The following is a 20,633-nucleotide window of genomic DNA, read 5'->3' on the forward strand; positions in this document are numbered from 1 at the left end:
CATAAATAACACCATTTATGTTGCAATGAAATAAATGCGTTGCAGAAATATATTGATATTTAGGATTTACCATAAAAATAGAATCACTAAAATTGAGAATTTTGTCCCAAAAGCTAATTATATTTCCTTGATTATTTTTTTGGATGTAATTACATAATGAAACTCTTTGATGGTTATTGTCATGGTAATAAAATGCACTATGACTAGGGCTGTCATTTTCAACAAATGTTCCATATTTAAATATCAATTTAATATTTTTAGCAGAATATTGTGGACATGAGATATAATATCCGCCACATTTTGAATTACAATAAGAAATATTGATATTTGAAAATGATGGATATCCATTAGAAGTATAAACTGTTCCATATGCATTAGTCTTTTCATCACATTTAGTTACAGATATCAAATAATTATTACTTGGCGAATCCAAAAGATAAAAAGCATTTCCCCTATAGCCAGATGTTGTTTTATATATACAAATTTTATTTAAAACAATAAAACTACTAATTCCATTATCAACCATGCAATTTAAATAAAAAGATCCACCATAATTTTGTCCAGAATTTATGTGGTGAAATAGGCATGACTCAATAAGGATAAATGCATTTCGAGTTTGACAGTAGATTGCGTGAGATTCCATATTTTGGAAAACACAACGAGAAATGGAGACATTTCCTGAAATTGTGCCTCCATTACTCGTTGAATAACTCCCAGAATAGAAATCTTCCCAAGAATCATGAATCGAAAAAGGAAGCATAAATCATCGAAATAAGATTTTGTATGAATGAAAAATACTAATCTTGTAATCAATAAAACTATCTTTAACATTTAAGATTCTACATGTTGATCGTAAACATGGCAATGGCATAACTGATAGCTTATCTTTTTTCTCAAGTAAACAAGGCAAATCTTTTGCACATTCAAATTTTCTTAAGGGTTCTGACCGACCACGTAAAAGTTCTCAATTTGTGTCAACTTCATGGCACCTTGCAGGGACACAGGCATTCTATTTTCCGATACTACCGTAGACAATATGGTAGGAGAGGATTAGATGAAGCTATCATCTGCTGTAGTGTGAGTTAGCAAATCAACAGAACCTATCGTAATGATAAAATCTTTGAATTCTTGAAATTTTCTTACGTGGGGTATCATGATCTTGTTCATGGTTCCATTGAAATGTCTAGGTCTTCTTTAACTTTTTTAATTGAAAATTTTCCTATATCAATTTTGAAATGTGCTAGATATTGAAATTATCATATAGACAAGGAGGTTTCTTTGAAAATACAGCCAAATTTGAATTCAAACAAGGATGTAGAGCTTTCAAAAATTTAATTTATGCTGATTAATTATATGTGATTGATCGTTAATTTCTTGATAAAATGTTGATCAGTCAAACAATAAATGCCAAAAAATTGAAAGGATTAATTGAAAAATATAATTCAATATTATCTATGTTTATTATTAAGTACATAATATGCTATTTTTGAAATTTTATACTAAAATCAACCGCAAATTCACTTCATATTTGATGAATTATCGAGAAAACTGTGAGGTTTATAACACATTACTGAAAGAATATCACACTTTTTATGATGTTATTAATCGCATATTCAAATTTAAGTCCTTTGAAGAAGGAGAAATCCAAGATTTAATTTTACAAATTGACAATACTTTAATAAAAGTGTACGATATGGATTTAAATCAACTTTTATGCTTAATTGACCGCGCTCAGCAATGCAATAATAAATATAGAAGAGGTTATTGGCAAATTTTTAAATCTTTTTATCAAAAACATAGTCAAATTCAGATGTTTTCTACAGAATTTAAACTTCTGATTAATAATGAGTTCAATAACTATTTCCATCATAACAATGACAAGGACATCCAAACAATCCTCAACGTTTACGAGAAAAATACACCATTATACTATATTATGAATAATTACTTCCAGAATTTCAAGTATTACATTGGAAAAAATGACTTTGATGTTAAAAAAGAATACTTTGGAAAATATCCTTTAGAATGGGCTGCATATTACGGTGCTTTAGAGTGTTTTAAGTATCTTAAATCATTCTTTTCACTTACTATTAGCAGAGAATGCTTGAATTACTCATTATTAGGCGGCAAGAAAGAAATTATATTCGAATGCCTCAACAATGTTAAACCAAACCAAGAAACAATGGAATATGCAATAATGTCACATAATTTAGACATTGTGATTTATCTTCGAAACAATTTTAACTTCGAAATTGATCCAAAAATTGTTTGCAAATATTTTAATTTGGAAGTTTTATTTTACAAGATTAGTCAACGCGAGGAAATCAATAAATGCATGATAGAATGCTATCCTTTCTGCTTGCCACATCTTGTCTCCTATTTGTTAAGAAATGGAGCTGATGTTTTCGCAACAAATGATGATAGATTAACTGCATTACATATTTATTCCTGGAAAGGATTACCTCAGTTATCCAAAGTTTTACTTGATTGCGGAGCTGATGTAGAAGCTAAAGATGAAGATGTTATTACTCCTTTGCACATGGCTTCATTTGGAAACTCTCCATCTTCAGTTTGCTTGCTTGTTGAATATGGAGCAAATCCAAATAAGAAAGATTTTTATGGAGAAACTCCTTTCCACGCTGCGATAAAGAATAACAAATTAGATGCAGCTGAAATGCTTCTCAAAAAAGGCGCTGATATCAATATCAAAGATTATTATGGTAGAACACCAATGCATTATGCTGTTTCCCAAGGTCAAATCGCTCCTATCGATTTCTTGATTGAACATGGAGCTGATTTAAATTCAAAGGACAATAACGGAAGATCTCCAATTTTTGACGCTGCAAAATCAAATTCTGCCCTTATTATAGAAAAACTTGTTGAAAACGGAAGTAAATTAGACATTAAAGATGATTACGGAATATTCCCCTTTCAACTTGCAGTAGAAATGGGAAATCCACATGTAATTAATACTTTGATTCAATTAGGAGTAGATGTCAACATTAGATCATATGATGGGAAAACAATGTTTGATATAGCAGTGCAGAGAGGAAATGAAACTATTGCTTTACTTCTAAAAGAGAAAGGAGTAAAAGCCGATAACAATGAAATCGAGGCCTCATCATGAGTTAACCCCATTCTTTGAGTAATTATGTAATTATATATTGTTTTTTATATTGAATGCGTATTATAAAACATTAAAATTTATGAATTTTAATCATTTTTAATTAAATAATTCATTAGAAACTTAAAATTCATTCAAAACTAAACGATGTTAGCTAAATTGTGTTTAATACTGCGGTTTCAAATACGAATGCAACGAATATCAAATTCCAAATGGTGAAAAAAATTGCTTTGGATAAGATGTTTAAGTATCTCTATTCTAAGCGTATTATCAATGAATGAAAATATAGTTTTTTTTTGCAGAAAATTTATTAATCATTCCGTATCACTTTCAAAAATTGAATTACCAAAAATTTAAGATTAATTGAAATAACGATCACAAATGCATACTAAATTGAAATATCTGATTATTTTTGAAACCTTATTTTCTCACACAAAAAAATGCACTTGGTAAAAATCATAAAATCTAATAGTGTAATCATTCTTTTCAATACCCACCAACTTTACAATTTCGATATTTCATTGAATTTTTTTAGCATTACAAAAAAATATTTGTGATCTTTCTGAGGGATTCATTGGCTTGGACAGCATCTGAATTTGGATATAGAGGAACTGATACTGTTCAAGCCCAGGAATGCGACTCATATGAAATTTTAGAAGAAATTCCCACACCTACCACAAGAGACATTAGCGAAGCAGGATATTCAATCCCACCAATAGAATACAACCAGTATGTATGGCCAGGACATCCATACACATGTACTAAAGAGCAATTAGTTAATGAAACAAACGCAATCTATCAAAATTTTTGCAAATCCACACCGACACTGACACAAGAAGAGTTATACTCACATCCTTTAGGAGTTCGCCAGTTTAATGGTAATGAAAATTATGTAAGAAACGCTCAAAGATACAAATTTAGATTTTACATTAATACAAGATACTCAAATGTTCATTGGACAGCAATCTATGCACCACCAGGCGAGCTTATTACCATAGGAATACCTCCAAAAGCCGTTGGCAGGTTAGGAGTAAATCTTAACAGGCATGCCGAGCCAGGATCCAACTATAATAATCGCTTAGACAAAGTCAATTACTACTTTTCATTAGGGTCAACTATTAATAAATTCGGTTGGCCGTATGGCGGACATATTGAAATTACAGTTCCTTACGATTCATTCAATGCTGGACTTGACGTAAACATTACAGGCGGCATCAGAATGCCATACTTCAGATACGGAGTCACAACTGATCAAGAATGGGAAGAAGAATTATCAAAATTACCAGGTCTTCTTTTGGTTGCTGATACAGGAGCTCAAACATTCGTTATGCCATCACAAGATGCTAAATCCGCTATCAAACTTAATGATGCAATGGGTTTCTACCGTGGTGTCAGTCGAGTTTTGTATTCTGTTAATGATGTAACGCATTATCCACGAAGAAAAGATGGCAGAGTTTTAACACCTTTACAAATTAACTTAGATTCATTTGTTAAAACAGGTGCTGCTTTTTCTGTTGTTGGTGCTAACTACATACAAATGCCAAATAGTTGGTATTCAGGAATTGTTAATTTTGATGCAATAAAATGGGGATCATGGGGATGTGTTCATGAAATTGGCCATCAATTCCAATCAAATTGGGGATGGGGATCATATGGAGAAGTAACAAACAATGTTTTGAATTACATTCATTATTCAATGATGACTGAAATTGATTCTACAAGACAAATAACATTGAATGGAGATTTCAATGTTTATAATGGTGGTTGGGGCAGATTTTGTCATCAATACAACACCATCAATGAAGATTCTCTTCTTCTATGGTATGCGAATAATCTCTATTGGTTCGGACAAGAGACATGGCGTAAAGTTTTGTATGCACATATACATAGAACAATGTTTCCAAGGAATAATGTTTATCCATATGTTAGTGAGTATTTGTTGCATTTATCTAAGATAAGTAATAGAGATATGAGAGCTTATTTCAAGACATTTTCATTATATAATTATGATACTGATATAACTCAAGAGACACATAATCTTTTGGATAGTTGGAATTTAACAGAATTCCATCCAATTGCATTGTTATATCAAACAGGATATGAAATAGATGGAAAAGAATTTGAAACAGCAAAACCATGGAGAATTCCTGCAAGAGAAAATTATCTTTTTGATTTCATTAAATACAAGAAAACAAGAAATGGAATGCATTCTTTTTCTTTCAAAGAAATTGAAGGTGGAAATGGAACATTTGAATCTGTTGGTGAAGGAAAATTCATTTATACACCAAATCCTGATTTCCAACTTGATAAATTCAAAGTTGTTTATGTTGATGATGTAAATGGTGATATAACTAAATGTATTGTTACTGTGAAACAAATCTACCAAGGTTGCAAAGTTTCCATGATGAAATTAGATAAGAATTATGATATTTTCACAGCGTATTCTAAAATTGAAGAAAATACTAATAATAAAATCATTTGGTTGGATGAACGAATGACTATTCCATCAACTAATTCTGCTCCATGGGTTGCAGTTAGCGAAGGATGTTACTTCCCAACAAAAACATCTCCATACAAGTTTATAATTGTTCATGATGAAGATTGTTTGTTTTATTTCTCTGAGTTTCCTTTGACAGGAAATCAAACATTAGATTCTGAATATTTGGTTTCAAATTTGGGCGGTTTTGACACGAATTATAACAAGAATCAAAACTCAAAATGGCTTGATCTCGAGAAAGATAAGAAGTATTATTTCAGATTAGTTATTAAGAACAGTAATGGTGTAGGATCAGGAAGTGTTGGATATATTAACTCTGAAGATGATTTCGTAAGACTTATTGAGAATGATCGTGTTAAATTTAATAATGCGACATTAGAAGATGAAGACAAATATAAGTGGAAACCAATCTTTGAGAATGATCCTACACTTGGAATCTATTATGATAGTATGTTCTTAAAATATGATCCACAGAAATTCAAAGTAATAAGTCATCCACAACTTTATACTGAAGGATCAAATTTGACAGAACTTTTGTTTGATTACAACATTGGCCGACAAGATACAGTTGTTGTTGGTGAATTTCCACTTACTTATGTTATTGATTTTGGCGACAAACTTCGATTCAACAAATTATACATTCTAAGTCAAAATCGACGACTTAAAGGAAAAATTGAAATTTCATTAGACGGAAAATATTATAATACATATAATTTTGACTCTAATGTACTTCCAACAATTATATTTGACAAAGTTATTCATTGTCAAATCTTGAATATTACTATTTTGTCTAATTATTATGGAAAACACTGTGGAATTGTTGACATACAGCCTGTTCTTCAGGATATTGCTAATACAATGAACATAATTCCTGCAACACATAGTAAGATAAACGTTACAGGTGATGCAAAACTTACTTCTGCAGGTATTTACTACAATGACAAGGGATATAAGATGAAAGAAGGTTCAAACATGACAATAATGATTGAACTTAATGAAACAGGAAATAGTATAGCAATTATTGGTGATAGATCATATTATTCTGGAATGTTTGAAGTATATTTAGATCACAAATATGATGGTTTTTGTAACACAACATTTTTGATTTATGAACATACATCTCAGATGATTACGGACACGTTTTATCAAACCCCACTTTATAGCATTCATTACTTGAAGCCTAATTCTAAGCATATGATCAATATTGTTTGCACAAAAGGAGAAATAAGTATTTCTGGATTTCTAATGAATGGTAATTTTATCGATATTGATGAAAGTTTTAATTTCACTGAAAACGAAGATACCGAAAAAGTAAATAATAGTGATATTGAAACTGATGAACCAGTCGAATCATCATCTTCTTCATCTGAATCGGAATATGAAGAAGAAGAACATCAATCATCTTATTCTTCATCATCTTATTCATCTTCATCTTCAGAAGAAATATCACCTGAATATATTACAAATGAGTCTTTTTCTTCTTATGTTGAAATTAGTCCAACACCAAATAGTAATTCAAATCTTATGTTTTCAAACAATCAGAAAAGTTCGAAAGGGAAAACATTGATCATCATTGTTTCTGTTGTTGGATTTACGATTGTGTGCATTGTTGCAATTGTTATTATTACAGCTATGGTTAAGGGAATATAATGATTCACAATATCTCTCTGGACTTGTAATTAATCCAAATGTATTCAGTATTGTTAATCTGGTTTCCTCATCATCTATGAATATTCTATAAATAAATGTTTTGTTTATATGATCTTGATTTTTATTATTATTATTATTTTTTTATAAATTTGTTGTGATTTTTGCAAAGCTTTTAATATATCAATGAGATCAAACTGCTGAGAAGTTAGGCAAATTGTAATATTGCAAAAAATGGATTAAGACATCGATTCCTATTTATGCTTCGCGTTATTAGCATGCATTGATCTATAACAAAAATATTGAAGCAAATATTAGGTATATCATCATAATTTTCTCCATTCATGTTACAATTAAAGAAATGAATAGATTCAGGAGAATAATAATTGGGATTAAATATATCGTGGTTATTTGGATTCAAAATAAATACAGAATCACTAATATTTAAGGTATCAGAATCATGATACGCTGTATAGTCCATAATATATCCATTGTAATTTTTTTGAACGAAAGTGCAAAAAGAAATATCATGAGAATTATAATAATGATGATATATACAATAGCTTGGTGAATTGTTTTCAACAAATGTTCCAAATTTAAACACCTCATCTCCCATATAAGTTGGAGCAGCAATGTAATATCTTCCAATGGTGGAACTGCAATAAGATATATTAGTATTTTTTAAACAAGTATATGCGTAATAAATGGCAATTGTATCCTGTGTATCGGTTTTTTCATCACATTTCGTTATAGAAATCAGATAACTTCTAAATGGTGACCACTGGCTCTCAAATGCGTTACCTGTACCCTCGCCACAAGTCTTATATATGCAAATTTTATTTAAAACAATAAAGCTGGACTCGCCACAATAAAAGGAAAAAGCTCCACCATTTGTATCCGAAGTTATGTGATGGAATAGACATGACTCAATAAGGATATTGGAATTTTGTGTCTCACAGTATATTGCATGTGATTCGAGATTTTGAAAAACACAACGCGAAATAGAGACAATTCCGCCAATCGTACCACCAACGCTTGACGTATGACTTCCCGAATAGAAATCTTTCCAATCATTATGTTTCGACTTAGAAATTTGGCGGTAAACATCAGAAACAATCCGCATATTAATTGAAAATCTTTAATCACGAATATCATAAGTGATGAAAAGTACTTTTGATTAATAGGTTGAAGAATAATTGTCCAAATGCCACTTTTGTATAAAAAGGATAACGAATATTTTATGAAATTGTCAAAAAAAAAGGATGAATTTCCAGATCAAGCTCTTGGTTTTTCATGGATATAATTGATTCAAAAATTTCAATAAGATTGTCTTGCTGAATACAAAAAAGTTTTCTATGATGAAATTCGATTTCTAGAACAATATATTTCAATTGTATTGGACTATTTCTTTTAAAAGATACAGTCAAAGAGGCAAAATATTCCGATTTCGAGATGTAAAATATCGAATTCAATGTTACAAAATTTGGACTATTTGCTTCAAATTACAATTCACATCAAAGATATTTGACCTTCTATTCTAATAAAATAAAAGATTAATAATAAAGTTCTATAATTTTTATTTTCTCATCAGAGCTATATAAGCTTTAATTGAAGTTCTTCTTAATCGTATACGTGTAATTTTCTTGCATTGTTCATGTGCAGGATAAGAGTAGCACACAATGGGAAGATCATTATATACTATTTCTTTTCTTCCCACTTGGCTTCCTTCATTGTATATAATTCCGTTGATGTTACAATTGAAAATATGCGTTGCATCAACAGATTGATAATTAGGATTTAAAATGAAATTAGAATCGCTTATGCTAAAAGTACCGGGTCTTATAGGAGTAGGAAAATATCTAATTATATTTCCCTGATTATTTTGTTGAATGTAATTACAATGAGAAGCAATTTGCTTTTTCCCAGCTCCATGATAGTAAAACTCTCGATGCAATGGAGAATCATTCTCAACAAACATTCCGAATTTAAAATTATCATCATTTGTTTCAATTTGTTGAGGAGAACCAATAAAATATCCTCCATTCGATGAATTACAATGAGAAATATTAATATAAGAGAATGAAGGATATCCATTAAGCAGATAAATTGTTCCAGTAGAATCTGTTTTTTCTCCACATTTTGTTACAGAAATTAGAGAATTATTACTTGGTGTATTAGCAATATATAAAGCATTTCAATTCTTTTGATAACTATAAAACCTGTCTTTGAATTTGCATAATCACTACATTTTAAATAAATAGATCCACCTTCATTTGCTTGAGAGTTGATGTTATGGAATGAACATGTTTCAATAAGGATAAATGGTCCATATCCTTTTATTGCTTGTGAGTTAAGGTTTTGGAATATACAACAGGAAACAGAGACATTTCCACCAATAGTTCCGCCTTTACTTACTGTATGACTGCCAGTAAAGAAATCATTCCATATGCTTTGGAAAAGTGACGTTTTTGCCTTGACCCTCAGACAAAGCGGTTTTTAGTGTTAAAAATTTTGCGCGAACGTGGAGCGAAGGCTCGAGCGAAGCGAGAGGTCTGAGCTCCACGTTCGCAAGTGAATATAAAAAAAATCGCCGGATCATCAAATATGTCCTATTTTTTCTTTTTTTTTTCCTTCTCTTCTTCTTTTCCTTCTTTTCCTTTCTCTTCTCCTTTCTTTCTTTTCTTTCTTCTATGCGATTTTCATTTTAAAATTGAAATATATAATTTAATTAAAGATTAGAATAGAGAGATATGATGTATTTAATAGAGTTATTTGAGTATTTTTATCTATAGTATAGAAAATAAGAATATAAAATGAGAAAAAATAAAAATTGAAATTTATTAAAAATAAAGTTTTTATTCTGACAATACAAAGTTAGGGGTAATAAGAGAGTTCTGAGGTAGAATGAGATCGGCTGAGGGATGATGAGAGATGATGAGCATGTCTGAGGTAAAATGAGTTAGAATGAGGGATGGTGAGCGAGTTATGAGGTTGGATGAGGTAGAATGAGGGATGATGAGCGAGTTATGAGGGATGATGAGGTAGAATGAGGTAGAATGAGGGATGATGAGCGAGTTATGAGGGATGATGAGCGAGTTATGAGGTTGGATGAGGTAGAATGAGGTAGAATGAGGTAGAATGAGGGATGATGAGCGAGTTATGAGGGATGATGAGGGATGATGAGCGAGTTATGAGGGATGATGAGGTAGAATGAGGGATGATGAGCGAGGTATGAGGTTGGATGAGGTAGAATGAGGGATGGTGAGCGAGGTTTGAGGTTGGATGAGGTAGAATGAGGTAGAATGAGGGATGATGAGCGAGTTATGAGGTTGGATGAGGGATGATGAGGGATGATGAGCGAGGTTTGAGGTTGGATAAGGTAGAATGAGGTAGAATGAGGGATGATGAGCGAGTTATGAGGGATGATGAGGGATGATGAGCGAGGTTTGAGGTTGGATGAGGGATGATGAGCGAGTTATGAGGGATGATGAGGTTGGATGAGGGATGATGAGGTTGGATGAGGGATGATGAGCGAGTCTGAGGAAGAATGAGGGATGATAAGGTAGAAGTAGGATGAGTTAGTCTGAGGTAGAATGAGGGAGTTATGAGGGATAATGAGAGAGCCTGAGGGATGATAAGGTAGAATGAGGAAAGTCTGAGTTCATTGAGGGAGGATGAGGTATGAGTGAAGGATGAGTGTATGTAGAGGAGGTCTGAGAGGTGAGTGAGAACGAGTAGGTCGAGGATGTTTGAGGGATCTGAGATGAGGGATTAGAGCGAGTAAGTCGAGGAAGCCAAGCAACAAGGAACTTCAGGTATACTGGATATACCAGCTTCCTGTAGCTCCTTGTTGCTTGAGGCGGGGAACTCGAGTACGATTTCCTCGGATACTTCTAAAAGTATGGCAAAACCGAAGTTGATTTAACGCTTCACACCAGCCATCGAAGGGGCCATCTTCATTAGATGGTGTGCTTCAACTTCTCAAATCTTGGACAAAACCTATAATTTGTGTGAATTTTGTCTTGAATAAAAGACAAACTATAGAAATTTGTCTTTTATCCAAGACAATTCATATAGGTTTTGTCTTTTCTCCAAGACAAAACGATAATTTGAATGGATTTTGTCTTTTCTCCAAGACAAAGTATTCAATTTTGTCCGGATGTGAAGTGAACGTTATTGGTTTTTTGATAAAAAAAATAATAAAATAACGGATAAATTTTTATGGGTTTGAATTTCTATAATTAAGTGATATTTATAAAGATATTGAATAATATTTAATAATGGCTTATTTAAAAATCAAAAATTTTGATTTCAATATCGAAAACCGCCCAAACTTTACAAAAATCCAAAAAAATTCGAAAATGAAAAATTCAAGACAAAAAACCTAGAGTATGAGACAGTATCGTTGGACAATGGCCGAAGCATATCATAGGGATGCGTTAAACACGCCATTTGACCAGGCGTACTTTTTTTTGTTCGCCCAAAAATTTCGCCATTTGAGAAATTCAAAAATTAAAAATAAAATTTTAATCTTGATTTTTTTATTTTCGTGATTTTTTTGAAACTTACATAAGCGATGAAATACTTTTTTTTAAGTAATCGTTTATTATATATAAATATATCTTAATAAATTTAATTCCTTAAGGTAGAGCGTGTTCAAATTTAAAATCTCATACAATATTTTCTTAATGGCGTATTTTTCTGAGGTCGCCCAAATAAAGGCGAATTCAAAATTGAGAACTCCAAGGCGTATGGCGAGTATTCAAAAAGTACGCCACTTACAAAATATTGAATGTGGATTATCAATTTTTTGGCGTGTTCAATTTCAAATTTTGATATTTATGTTTATTTTATTCAGTATAATGCTAAGAATTAAAATATAAAATTCATAGAATTTTTTCTTTGAAAATATTTTACATTTTTATTAGACCACTCCTAGACTAGTCATCAGGTTATCCTCAGATCATCCTCAGACTACTCCTAATCAGATTACTCATCATCCTCAGACTACTCCTTAGACCCCTCCTCATCAGACTACTCCTCAGATCTTCCTCATAAGACTCCTCCTCAGATCTTCCTCCTGAGACTACTCTTCAGACTACTCCTTAGAGTCCTCCTCATCAGACTAGTCCTGAGACTAGTCCTCAGACTACTCCTGAAACTACTCCTCAGATTATCCTCAAACTACTCCTCAGTCTAATCCTCAGACTCCTCCTCAGATTATGCTCAGATTATCCTCAAACTACTCCTCGGTCTAATCCTCAGACTCCTCCTCAGATTATGCTCAGATTATCCTCAAACTCCTCAGTCTAATCCTCAAACTCCTCCTCAGATTATCCTCAAACTCCTCAGACTACTCCTCGGTCTAATCCTCAGACTCCTCCTCAGATTATCCTCAAACTCCTGAGATTATCCTCAAACTCCTCAGACTCCTCCTCAGATTATCCTCAGACTCCTCCTCAGATTATCCTCAAACTCCTCCTCAGATTATCCTCAGACTCCTCCTCAGATTATCCTCAGACTCCTGAGATTATCCTCAAACTCCTCAGACTCCTCCTCAGATTATCCTCAGACTCCTCCTCAGATTATCCTCAAACTCCTCCTCAGATTATCCTCAGACTCCTCCTCAGATTATCCTCAGACTCCTCCTCAAACTCCTCAGTCTAATCCTCAAACTCCTCCTCAGATTATCCTCAAACTCCTCAGACTACTCCTCAAACTACTCCTCAAACTCCTCAAACTACTCCTCGGTCTAATCCTCAGACTCCTCCTCAGATTATCCTCAGATTATCACTTTACATATATATATCGATAACTAAATAATTACTTATTATACTTTCTTTCTTTTTTTTTAATTTTAAAATAATATTAATATATCTTTCTACGTTTAATGATGAAAAGAGAAAGAGGAGTAAAAAGAGGAAAGAGAAAAGAAAGAGAGAGAGAGAAAAAAAAGAGAAAGAAAGAAAAAAAAAGGACGGCGATAATTTTGTATTGTTTTGTTATTCGGCCGAATGGCAGGTACGAAGTACCCGCCATTCGGCCCCAAAAATGGCGTATTATTCTATTTTTAAACGGTCATGGCGTAAAACCGTCGCATCCCTAGCATATCATTCCATGAATAATATTTCCAAGAAAAGCAAAATAAAGGAGAATAAAGTTCTTTGAAATATAAATATAAGATTATTAATGATTTAGCAATATAATTCATAATTATATATTTTCAAACTTGTATAGTTTTGAAGATTGTCACTTTTCAGGCAGATTTCTTAGAAAAAAGTCGTGATACGAAAATTCTGAGTCAATTAAAAATATCAATAAATCGATCTATTGATACAATGAATTTCTTTAATTAGGCCTCAATAATATAATAAAGAAAATGCTTGTTTAAATTTACCGAAAAAATTATTTCAGCCAATTCTTTTTTAAATGTTTGCTTATATCAAAATTGATTTTTTGAGACTACTGTATTTACACAATAACATTTTTATATTAAAATTATAGATTCTAAAACTGAATTCAGCTCATTTGGTCCAAAATGAAACTATAAAGCATGTTAACAGTCAAAATATAATATCATATCTAATATCTATTCTGATACCACCTAAACAAGGATTTTTTCAAAATAGAAAAATTTTGGATAAATTTACCATAAAAAATGGTTTTGATTCAGCTCAATAACCAAGTACTCCAGAGAATCAATAATTATCAAGCCCTTGACAAATTTATTTTAACAATCAACAATGTTGAAATCGCCCTCACAAAGTCATTCGCAGTTGCAATTTCAGAAGCTTTTTACTCACAGTATCTTTTAGATAATAATTTTGCTAAAATTGATATTACAACCGAAGTGAAATCACCAGACACATACAATATTTTAAAAGATATTCTTCAACTCAAAAAAACGGAAATCGAATGCGATGAAACAATTTTGAAAGACATCTTTCATATTGGAACCACACTTCGGATACAAGAACTCATAGATTTATATAAAGTACATATTATTGATCAAATGAAAATCGACAAAAATAATTGCATTCAATTACTTGAATTTTATTTCGATATTTCTTCAAAAGAAAAGATTTCCGAATGCATTGATTTTATTTCATCACATTTCTATGAAATCAACAAAGATCAACTCAAAACAATTTCTAAAAAACTTGGAATTGATATTCTTCAAAGAATATTTTGCAACGACAAACTTGAACTTGATGGTGAAGATTCATTTGCTAATTTCATTATTTCCCTTACGAAAGAAAGCAAAGAGTTCTATCCTTTGATCGAAAACATTTATTTTGAATTTTGTAATGAACAAACAATTAAAGACATCCAAAACTTAACAAATACTAATAACTTCCAAAATATTGTGAACTCATTCGGCGATTCACTATTGAGAATAAAGAATCACAGCTCTAAAAACAGAAACAAGATTATTGTTACATTAGTCACAAATTATTTTGAAAGTGGAAATGGCGAAATGTCTGCTTCATCTATAGATGATAGCAAGTACATTGACATAATTAATAAGTATAGAAGTGACGATTATTTCATAACTCAAAATATTCCTAATTCATGGGTTCAATGGAAGATAAAACAAAACTATTCAATTCAACCCACTGAATATATTGTTAGAACTGTGCCAGATAACAAGGGTTACTGTGACTGCCATCTTCGAACGTGGATAATTGAAGGAACAACTATTAATGGAGAAACAAAAGTTCTTCATGAAGTAAATAATTCTCCATTAGATTATGGCGAAGTTCGTAAATATTCACTTGACACAAAAGATAAATTTATTTCTTTCAAATTAATTCAAACAGGTAAAAATTGTACAGACAATAATATGTTGAGACTCGATGTTTTGGATTTTTCAGGAAAAATCTTTCGCAGTGTTAATTAATTCGAAATGAAAATATATTGGGTGTTTGAAAACCTTAGGAACATCCCATAACTTGATAAGAAATGAACATTTAAAAAAACTCGAATTTATTTAATAAATGTTTTATAAACAACAATAAAAATATAAACAAATCAATACTTTGATTGAATAAAAATATCTTTGATATGAGTGAAATCTTCGAAATCACTAAAATACTGTTCAAATGACTTGATTCTTTCGAGGAAATCTTCTTTGTCTTTGCTAATAAAAGAAACAATTGTCAAACAATCATTTAAAATAGATTTGAATGAAATAATTGTTTCCGAATTTTCATTTTCTGGAATATTCAAATAAACATTTTCTCTGATTTCTAATGAATTTTCTTCTTTCTCGTCACTGAAATATGCTGAATTATTATTAAATGAAATATTCAATTGTTTCATTTCATCATATTTCTTTTCACACATTTCAAAAACTGCTTCAATTAACTCTTCTGAAATCAAATTTTTGAATTTTTCAATTTCAAAAATTTGATTAAAAACAAATGATGAAATTAATCTAAAATCTTGTTTCCTTTGATTGATAAGACATGAAAGACTTTGTCTACAATATTTGGATGATAATTCAAGTGAGTAATCATTCATTATTGACCAAAGATTCGAAATCGAGTCTTCAAACGGGATTTCTTCAATTTTTTCTTTTTTAAGTTTAGGAATTTTGAAAATTTCAGGCCATTTCGTTTGTTTCGTGTAACAAAAATCGATTCCCACATGATAATTAATGAAAACATCTGCAGATAACAAAATAGTTATGTAACAAATGTCAACACATGGTTGAATTAAATAATTATCTTCGCCAACTGCTAATAATTTGCTTGTTGGATCGCAAACTATTTTTAGATTGGTTTTATGGCCTGTTTTCTCTGTTAAAAATCGGGAATTATCTTTTTCACCCAAAAAAGTGACAAAAATTTGGAAATTTTCTTTTTCGGAATTTTCGAAACTTTCAAAATCGATTTCGAAAGGAATACAAAGCGGCAATGGTGTTGAAATGAACTTTGATGGTTCCTCCATTGATATTAATGAATCGTCAAAGGAGAATTTGTCGAATTTCGCTAGATAATTGATAATTGAAGTTTTATTATCAATAATTTCGACTTTTTCGGAGTCAAAAGCGAAGAACGGCAAAGGAGAAGTATAAATCGTCAGAGAATTCATGAAAATCATCTCTAAATTCTCATAATTTCTCTTCGGCAAAGAAGAATATTCAATAATCTTTTGAATCAACTTTTCTGACATGTTCTGAGCGAATTCGTCGATTTCACAAAATGTTGCAAGCGATGCAAAGTAAAATGGTCTGAAAATGCTTTGATCATTTTCGAAATTTTCGAAAATATCCAGGATTAGTTTGAAATCATCTTTAAACAAAGAGATATCGAAATCTTGATGTTCTTTTACAACTGTTTTCAAGATATTTTCTGGATTTATCGAAATCTTTTCGTTATTTTCGTTATTTATGATCAAAACATTCGGTAAATGAAGTTTATCAACTGTTCCTGATATAAGCTTTCCATCCTGCATCACTTCAACCTTTTGTCCATATGTTGGAACGTTAAAATAATTATTACAAATTATTAACAGCAACAATTGGACTTGTTTCGAAGGATTCCGAAGCATATTGATGAACTCGTTGTATATTTCTTTATGCTTCAGATATCTTCTAAAGAAAATTGCAAATAAATTTGCAATATGCAGAATTCCTGCAAAATTCGACTGATCAATGCAAATGTCATGCATAAACATGGTATTGCCAATAACATTGATGCAGTAAGAAAGGAATTCTGTGCTTTTTGTGTCATATTCGAATAACATCTCATAAATTTCAAGACAAATCTTGATGTTTGGAGCGTATCCGGAGTAAAACACATGTTTGCAGATCTCTAAGACCTTGGAAGTGACCGGATCCAGAGTTTTACGGTTTTTAATAATCAATTTCGCCATTAAAAGGATGTCTATCAGTTGTACACGTAATTCCTTGCTGAAGTAGATATCGTTTGGCGTATTATTGATCTGTTGTGTGAAGACATCGACCAAATTTGACATATCAACCAATTCCCAGAATCTTTCGTACTGATTGTTTATATCTCCTGCAAGTATGTCCTTCATGGAATATATTAGTTTGCATTTCGAGTACTTCAAAAGTGGAATTGGGAATTTGATATCCAAATAAAACTTCATTATGAATTCCTGGAGCTTCTGGAGGTCAATGTAATAGAACTTGTCATAATGCTTCTGGAATATATGCTGTACATGGTCGAAAAACAGCAAATCAAGGTTGTTTTTCGTGTCAAAATGTTCCATCATTATTTTCACAACGTCTGTGATGGGGATTTCGGACTTTTTGATGAAAATTTTGGCTTCGTGGCCGCTCAGGTGACCAACTACGGAATAAAATGGCTGAGGAAGTATAGGAATTAACGAATTAGCCCTTGCCATGAAGAGATCTTTCTGATCTGGGTTGTTTTCGATCAATTCACAGAGTTTGTCGACTTTCTTCTGTATGTATTTCGGTGTTTGGCTGTAAACAATTGATTGTTTGAAGATTTGTTCCAAAATATTTTTGAAACAATCAGGAATTTGGTGGTTAAACGTGTATTTTCCATCAGCAAACTCATTAAGCTGGATGTTCTTTGAGATAATGAAGTGTTTTGACCTTAATTGGTTCGCTGCGATCATAAAAGCAGAAAATTTGAACTCAAAGATCAGTTTGTTGAGCATCTTGCAGTTTCCATCATCTATATATTTGGTCAAGGCGCTGGAAAGTCCAAAAAGATTAAATGACAGCTTATAAAATTCTAAAAACCTCTTAGCAAGATGCGATAGACAGGCAACGAACTTCTCAATAAGTATTGTGATGATAGTGTTCTGGAAATCATTCGTTTCTGTGAAAGTTTGCAGCAATCTTGTTGAAAATTCTTGCAAAAGCATATTAATTAGAACAGGATCCTGCGAACAGCAAGCATGAGCTTGTATAGAATACAATATACCGTAGATAAAGTCCGGAATTTTCAAATCATATGAGAAAATAAAATTAACAAAAACAGAGAGTTGATTTGGCTTCATAATCGAAAGGAAACTCTTAGACGTATCCATATATCTGAAAATTAAAACATAATATTTGTCGGCAGACGATAGAATTTTCTGAAGCAAAATTTCGGAAATTCTTTTATCGGTCATAATAAAGTGGTCGAGTGAAGACAAAAATAAATATACTATCGTCTTATGTAATTGTTTGTAATTAGTGTCTGAATAACAAGAATTCAACAAATTCAAGAGTTGAGAAGAGTATTCTTCACGAAATGTTGGTTGTGCGTAGTTTAATGGTAAGTATATCATGAACATTTGTGCTAAATTGAAATTTTTCTCTTTAATAAATTGAATTACTGTATATTCCAAACAATTTGTTCCTTTTCCAGTAAATCTGAACACTAAATCAGGTGAATTTGAGCCAATGAGCTGTTGCGTGTATGTTGATAATGCACTTGTATATATTTGGAGCTGAGATTTGTCTTTTGCAGTTGAATAATCGGATCTAAACTTTGGAATGATATAATTGATCATTGAATGTGATATGTTAGAATAATTCTTGTAGAAATTCAGTGTAGAATCCGTCAAAATCCAAATTCCTAATCTTTGTGGGTCGAAAATCATGGAATTGAACGGCATATCTGATGTTAGCAGGACATCCTTCAGATGATAGCCAGTGATAACATTAAATATGCGGCAAACTCGAACACCATCTTGAAATAAAATGAAATTTATAAATGTGCCATTAACTGACATGGAAGCGATATTTTTTTGACTCAAAGGAAGTAACTCTGTAAAAGGAGGAATCATTTCTTGGTCATTTTTAACTAATCCGACTGAATCTTGGTAACGAATAATTAAATCATCAATAATATAAGTAGAAATAGACGGATTATCGCCAAATCTGACGCAGTAAAACTTGTTTCCGTCCGAAATAGTTGGGGGTTCGAAATTTGCAATTAAACTCTTATTAAATACAGATGAAAAAGGGAACTTCACCTGTAGGTTGTAAAAGTGACCATTAGTAAGTTTCAGGGGTGGAAGATCCTTTGCAACGAAAACTAATACTTTTCCTTTCGTAACAATTGAAAAAGGAACGGAAAAGACCTCGAAAGGAATAATTTTGGATGCAATTGTTTTGTCTCCTTTCACTTCCACAATCGCCAGATGCTTGTCTGGCATACCAATGTAAAATGAGCTGTCAACAATAGCAATTGACGTAGGAACAACAGGAACAATTTCTGGTATTTCGATAGATTGTGTTGGTTCCGCTAGAATATTTGGATAAAACAAAGGAGGTTGTGGAGAATTGATTAACATTTTTGTAGCGCTTCTACAGAAATCATAATCTTCATGATTAGAGAACTTTTCTGATGAATGTAAGAAATGTGCGATTAATGAAATATCACAAAATAATGTCGAAATTAATATTTTCATTCCTAAGTGTCCTGGTGGTTCATTTAGAAGTTCATTTAGCTTGTCTCTGAATAAATCATTAAAGGCGTTAGTCTTATTATACAACTGAAAATCTTTAATTTTATTTGCGATTTCTTGAAGAGAAAAAGATTGAAAATATTCAATTAAGTCATCATGTTCGGTTGTTTTTGTATCGTCTGCTTTAAGCTTGTTTGCTCTTTTTTGAGAAACGTGTTCTACTGCTGATTTATAACATTGCTTCGAAAAATCATCAAAATAATTCATGAATGCCTTGATTTTTGGTGGGAATACTGATGTAGTGAGTGCTTTTGGATCGGTGAACACCTCAGTTACATCATTCATTTCCCCAAATAATTGTTATTTGAAAAAATGACAATTTTTGAATAAAATATTTAAAAGCTTCTATGTGTATCTAATGAGATAAATCTGTTTTCGGATCAATTGAAGAGTATTTTTCTCTATGGCACTTTTTGAAATAATTTTTTTTACGAAATTTTTTCGATCTGATCAAATCACATACCAAGGTGCGGTTGATTTCAGTGAAAAAGCACCGAACAGCGTATCTCAAAGCATTCTAATACTAATATGCTATGTAATTTGTTTAATTTAGCTTTTTTCTCAAATATATTCACTTCAGTGATGTTCTATTGAAGGATGTCTTTTCCTGTTAAAATCGCTGAGGAATGTACCTCTTGAATGAAAATATCTGCTTTATTTGAGAACAATTTTTTATTTTCTAAATATTTTTTGAAATATCACAATCTTCTATTTAATTCTATGTTTTTAAGCTGGATATGAAAAAGTAAAACTATTTGTAATATTATTTCAATATCTATTTCTTCCCTTACCATGAAATTGAAAGAGCTTCGAAGCACTATATAAATTTGTGTATAGTAGTAACGAGAGATGATGTCCTCTTACATTAATGGATATATTTGAAGAGTCGATTTCAAGGAAATTGAC

General features: G+C 31.5%; 4 protein-coding genes across 4 annotated transcripts; 3 read left to right on the plus strand and 1 right to left on the minus strand.

Moving 5' to 3' along the window:
- Positions 1–1,542: 1,542 nt before the first annotated feature.
- Positions 1,543–3,211, plus strand: TVAGG3_0806210 (spectrin binding; the record flags this gene model as incomplete). The annotated part of the gene is made up of 1 exon (XM_001299521.2): positions 1,811–3,127. One exon carries the CDS (start codon positions 1,811–1,813, stop codon positions 3,125–3,127), a length of 1,317 nt encoding a protein of 438 aa, XP_001299522.1.
- Positions 3,212–3,543: 332 nt separating this feature from the next.
- On the plus strand, positions 3,544–9,862 carry TVAGG3_0806220 (experimental autoimmune prostatitis antigen 2-related family; the record flags this gene model as incomplete). The annotated part of the gene is made up of 1 exon (XM_001299522.2): positions 4,452–7,271. One exon carries the CDS (start codon positions 4,452–4,454, stop codon positions 7,269–7,271), a length of 2,820 nt encoding a protein of 939 aa, XP_001299523.1.
- A 4,064-nt stretch (positions 9,863–13,926) lies between these two features.
- Positions 13,927–15,168, plus strand: TVAGG3_0806230 (spectrin binding; the record flags this gene model as incomplete). The annotated part of the gene is made up of 1 exon (XM_001300080.2): positions 13,927–15,168. One exon carries the CDS (start codon positions 13,927–13,929, stop codon positions 15,166–15,168), a length of 1,242 nt encoding a protein of 413 aa, XP_001300081.1.
- A 131-nt stretch (positions 15,169–15,299) lies between these two features.
- On the minus strand, positions 15,300–20,060 carry TVAGG3_0806240 (uncharacterized protein; the record flags this gene model as incomplete). The annotated part of the gene is made up of 1 exon (XM_001299820.1): positions 15,300–20,012. One exon carries the CDS (start codon positions 20,010–20,012, stop codon positions 15,300–15,302), a length of 4,713 nt encoding a protein of 1,570 aa, XP_001299821.1.
- Between the last annotated feature and the right edge of the window lie 573 nt (positions 20,061–20,633).

This window comes from Trichomonas vaginalis, chromosome VI, assembly GCF_026262505.1.
Source record: "Trichomonas vaginalis G3 chromosome VI, whole genome shotgun sequence".
Classification (NCBI taxonomy): Eukaryota; Parabasalia; order Trichomonadida; family Trichomonadidae; genus Trichomonas; species Trichomonas vaginalis.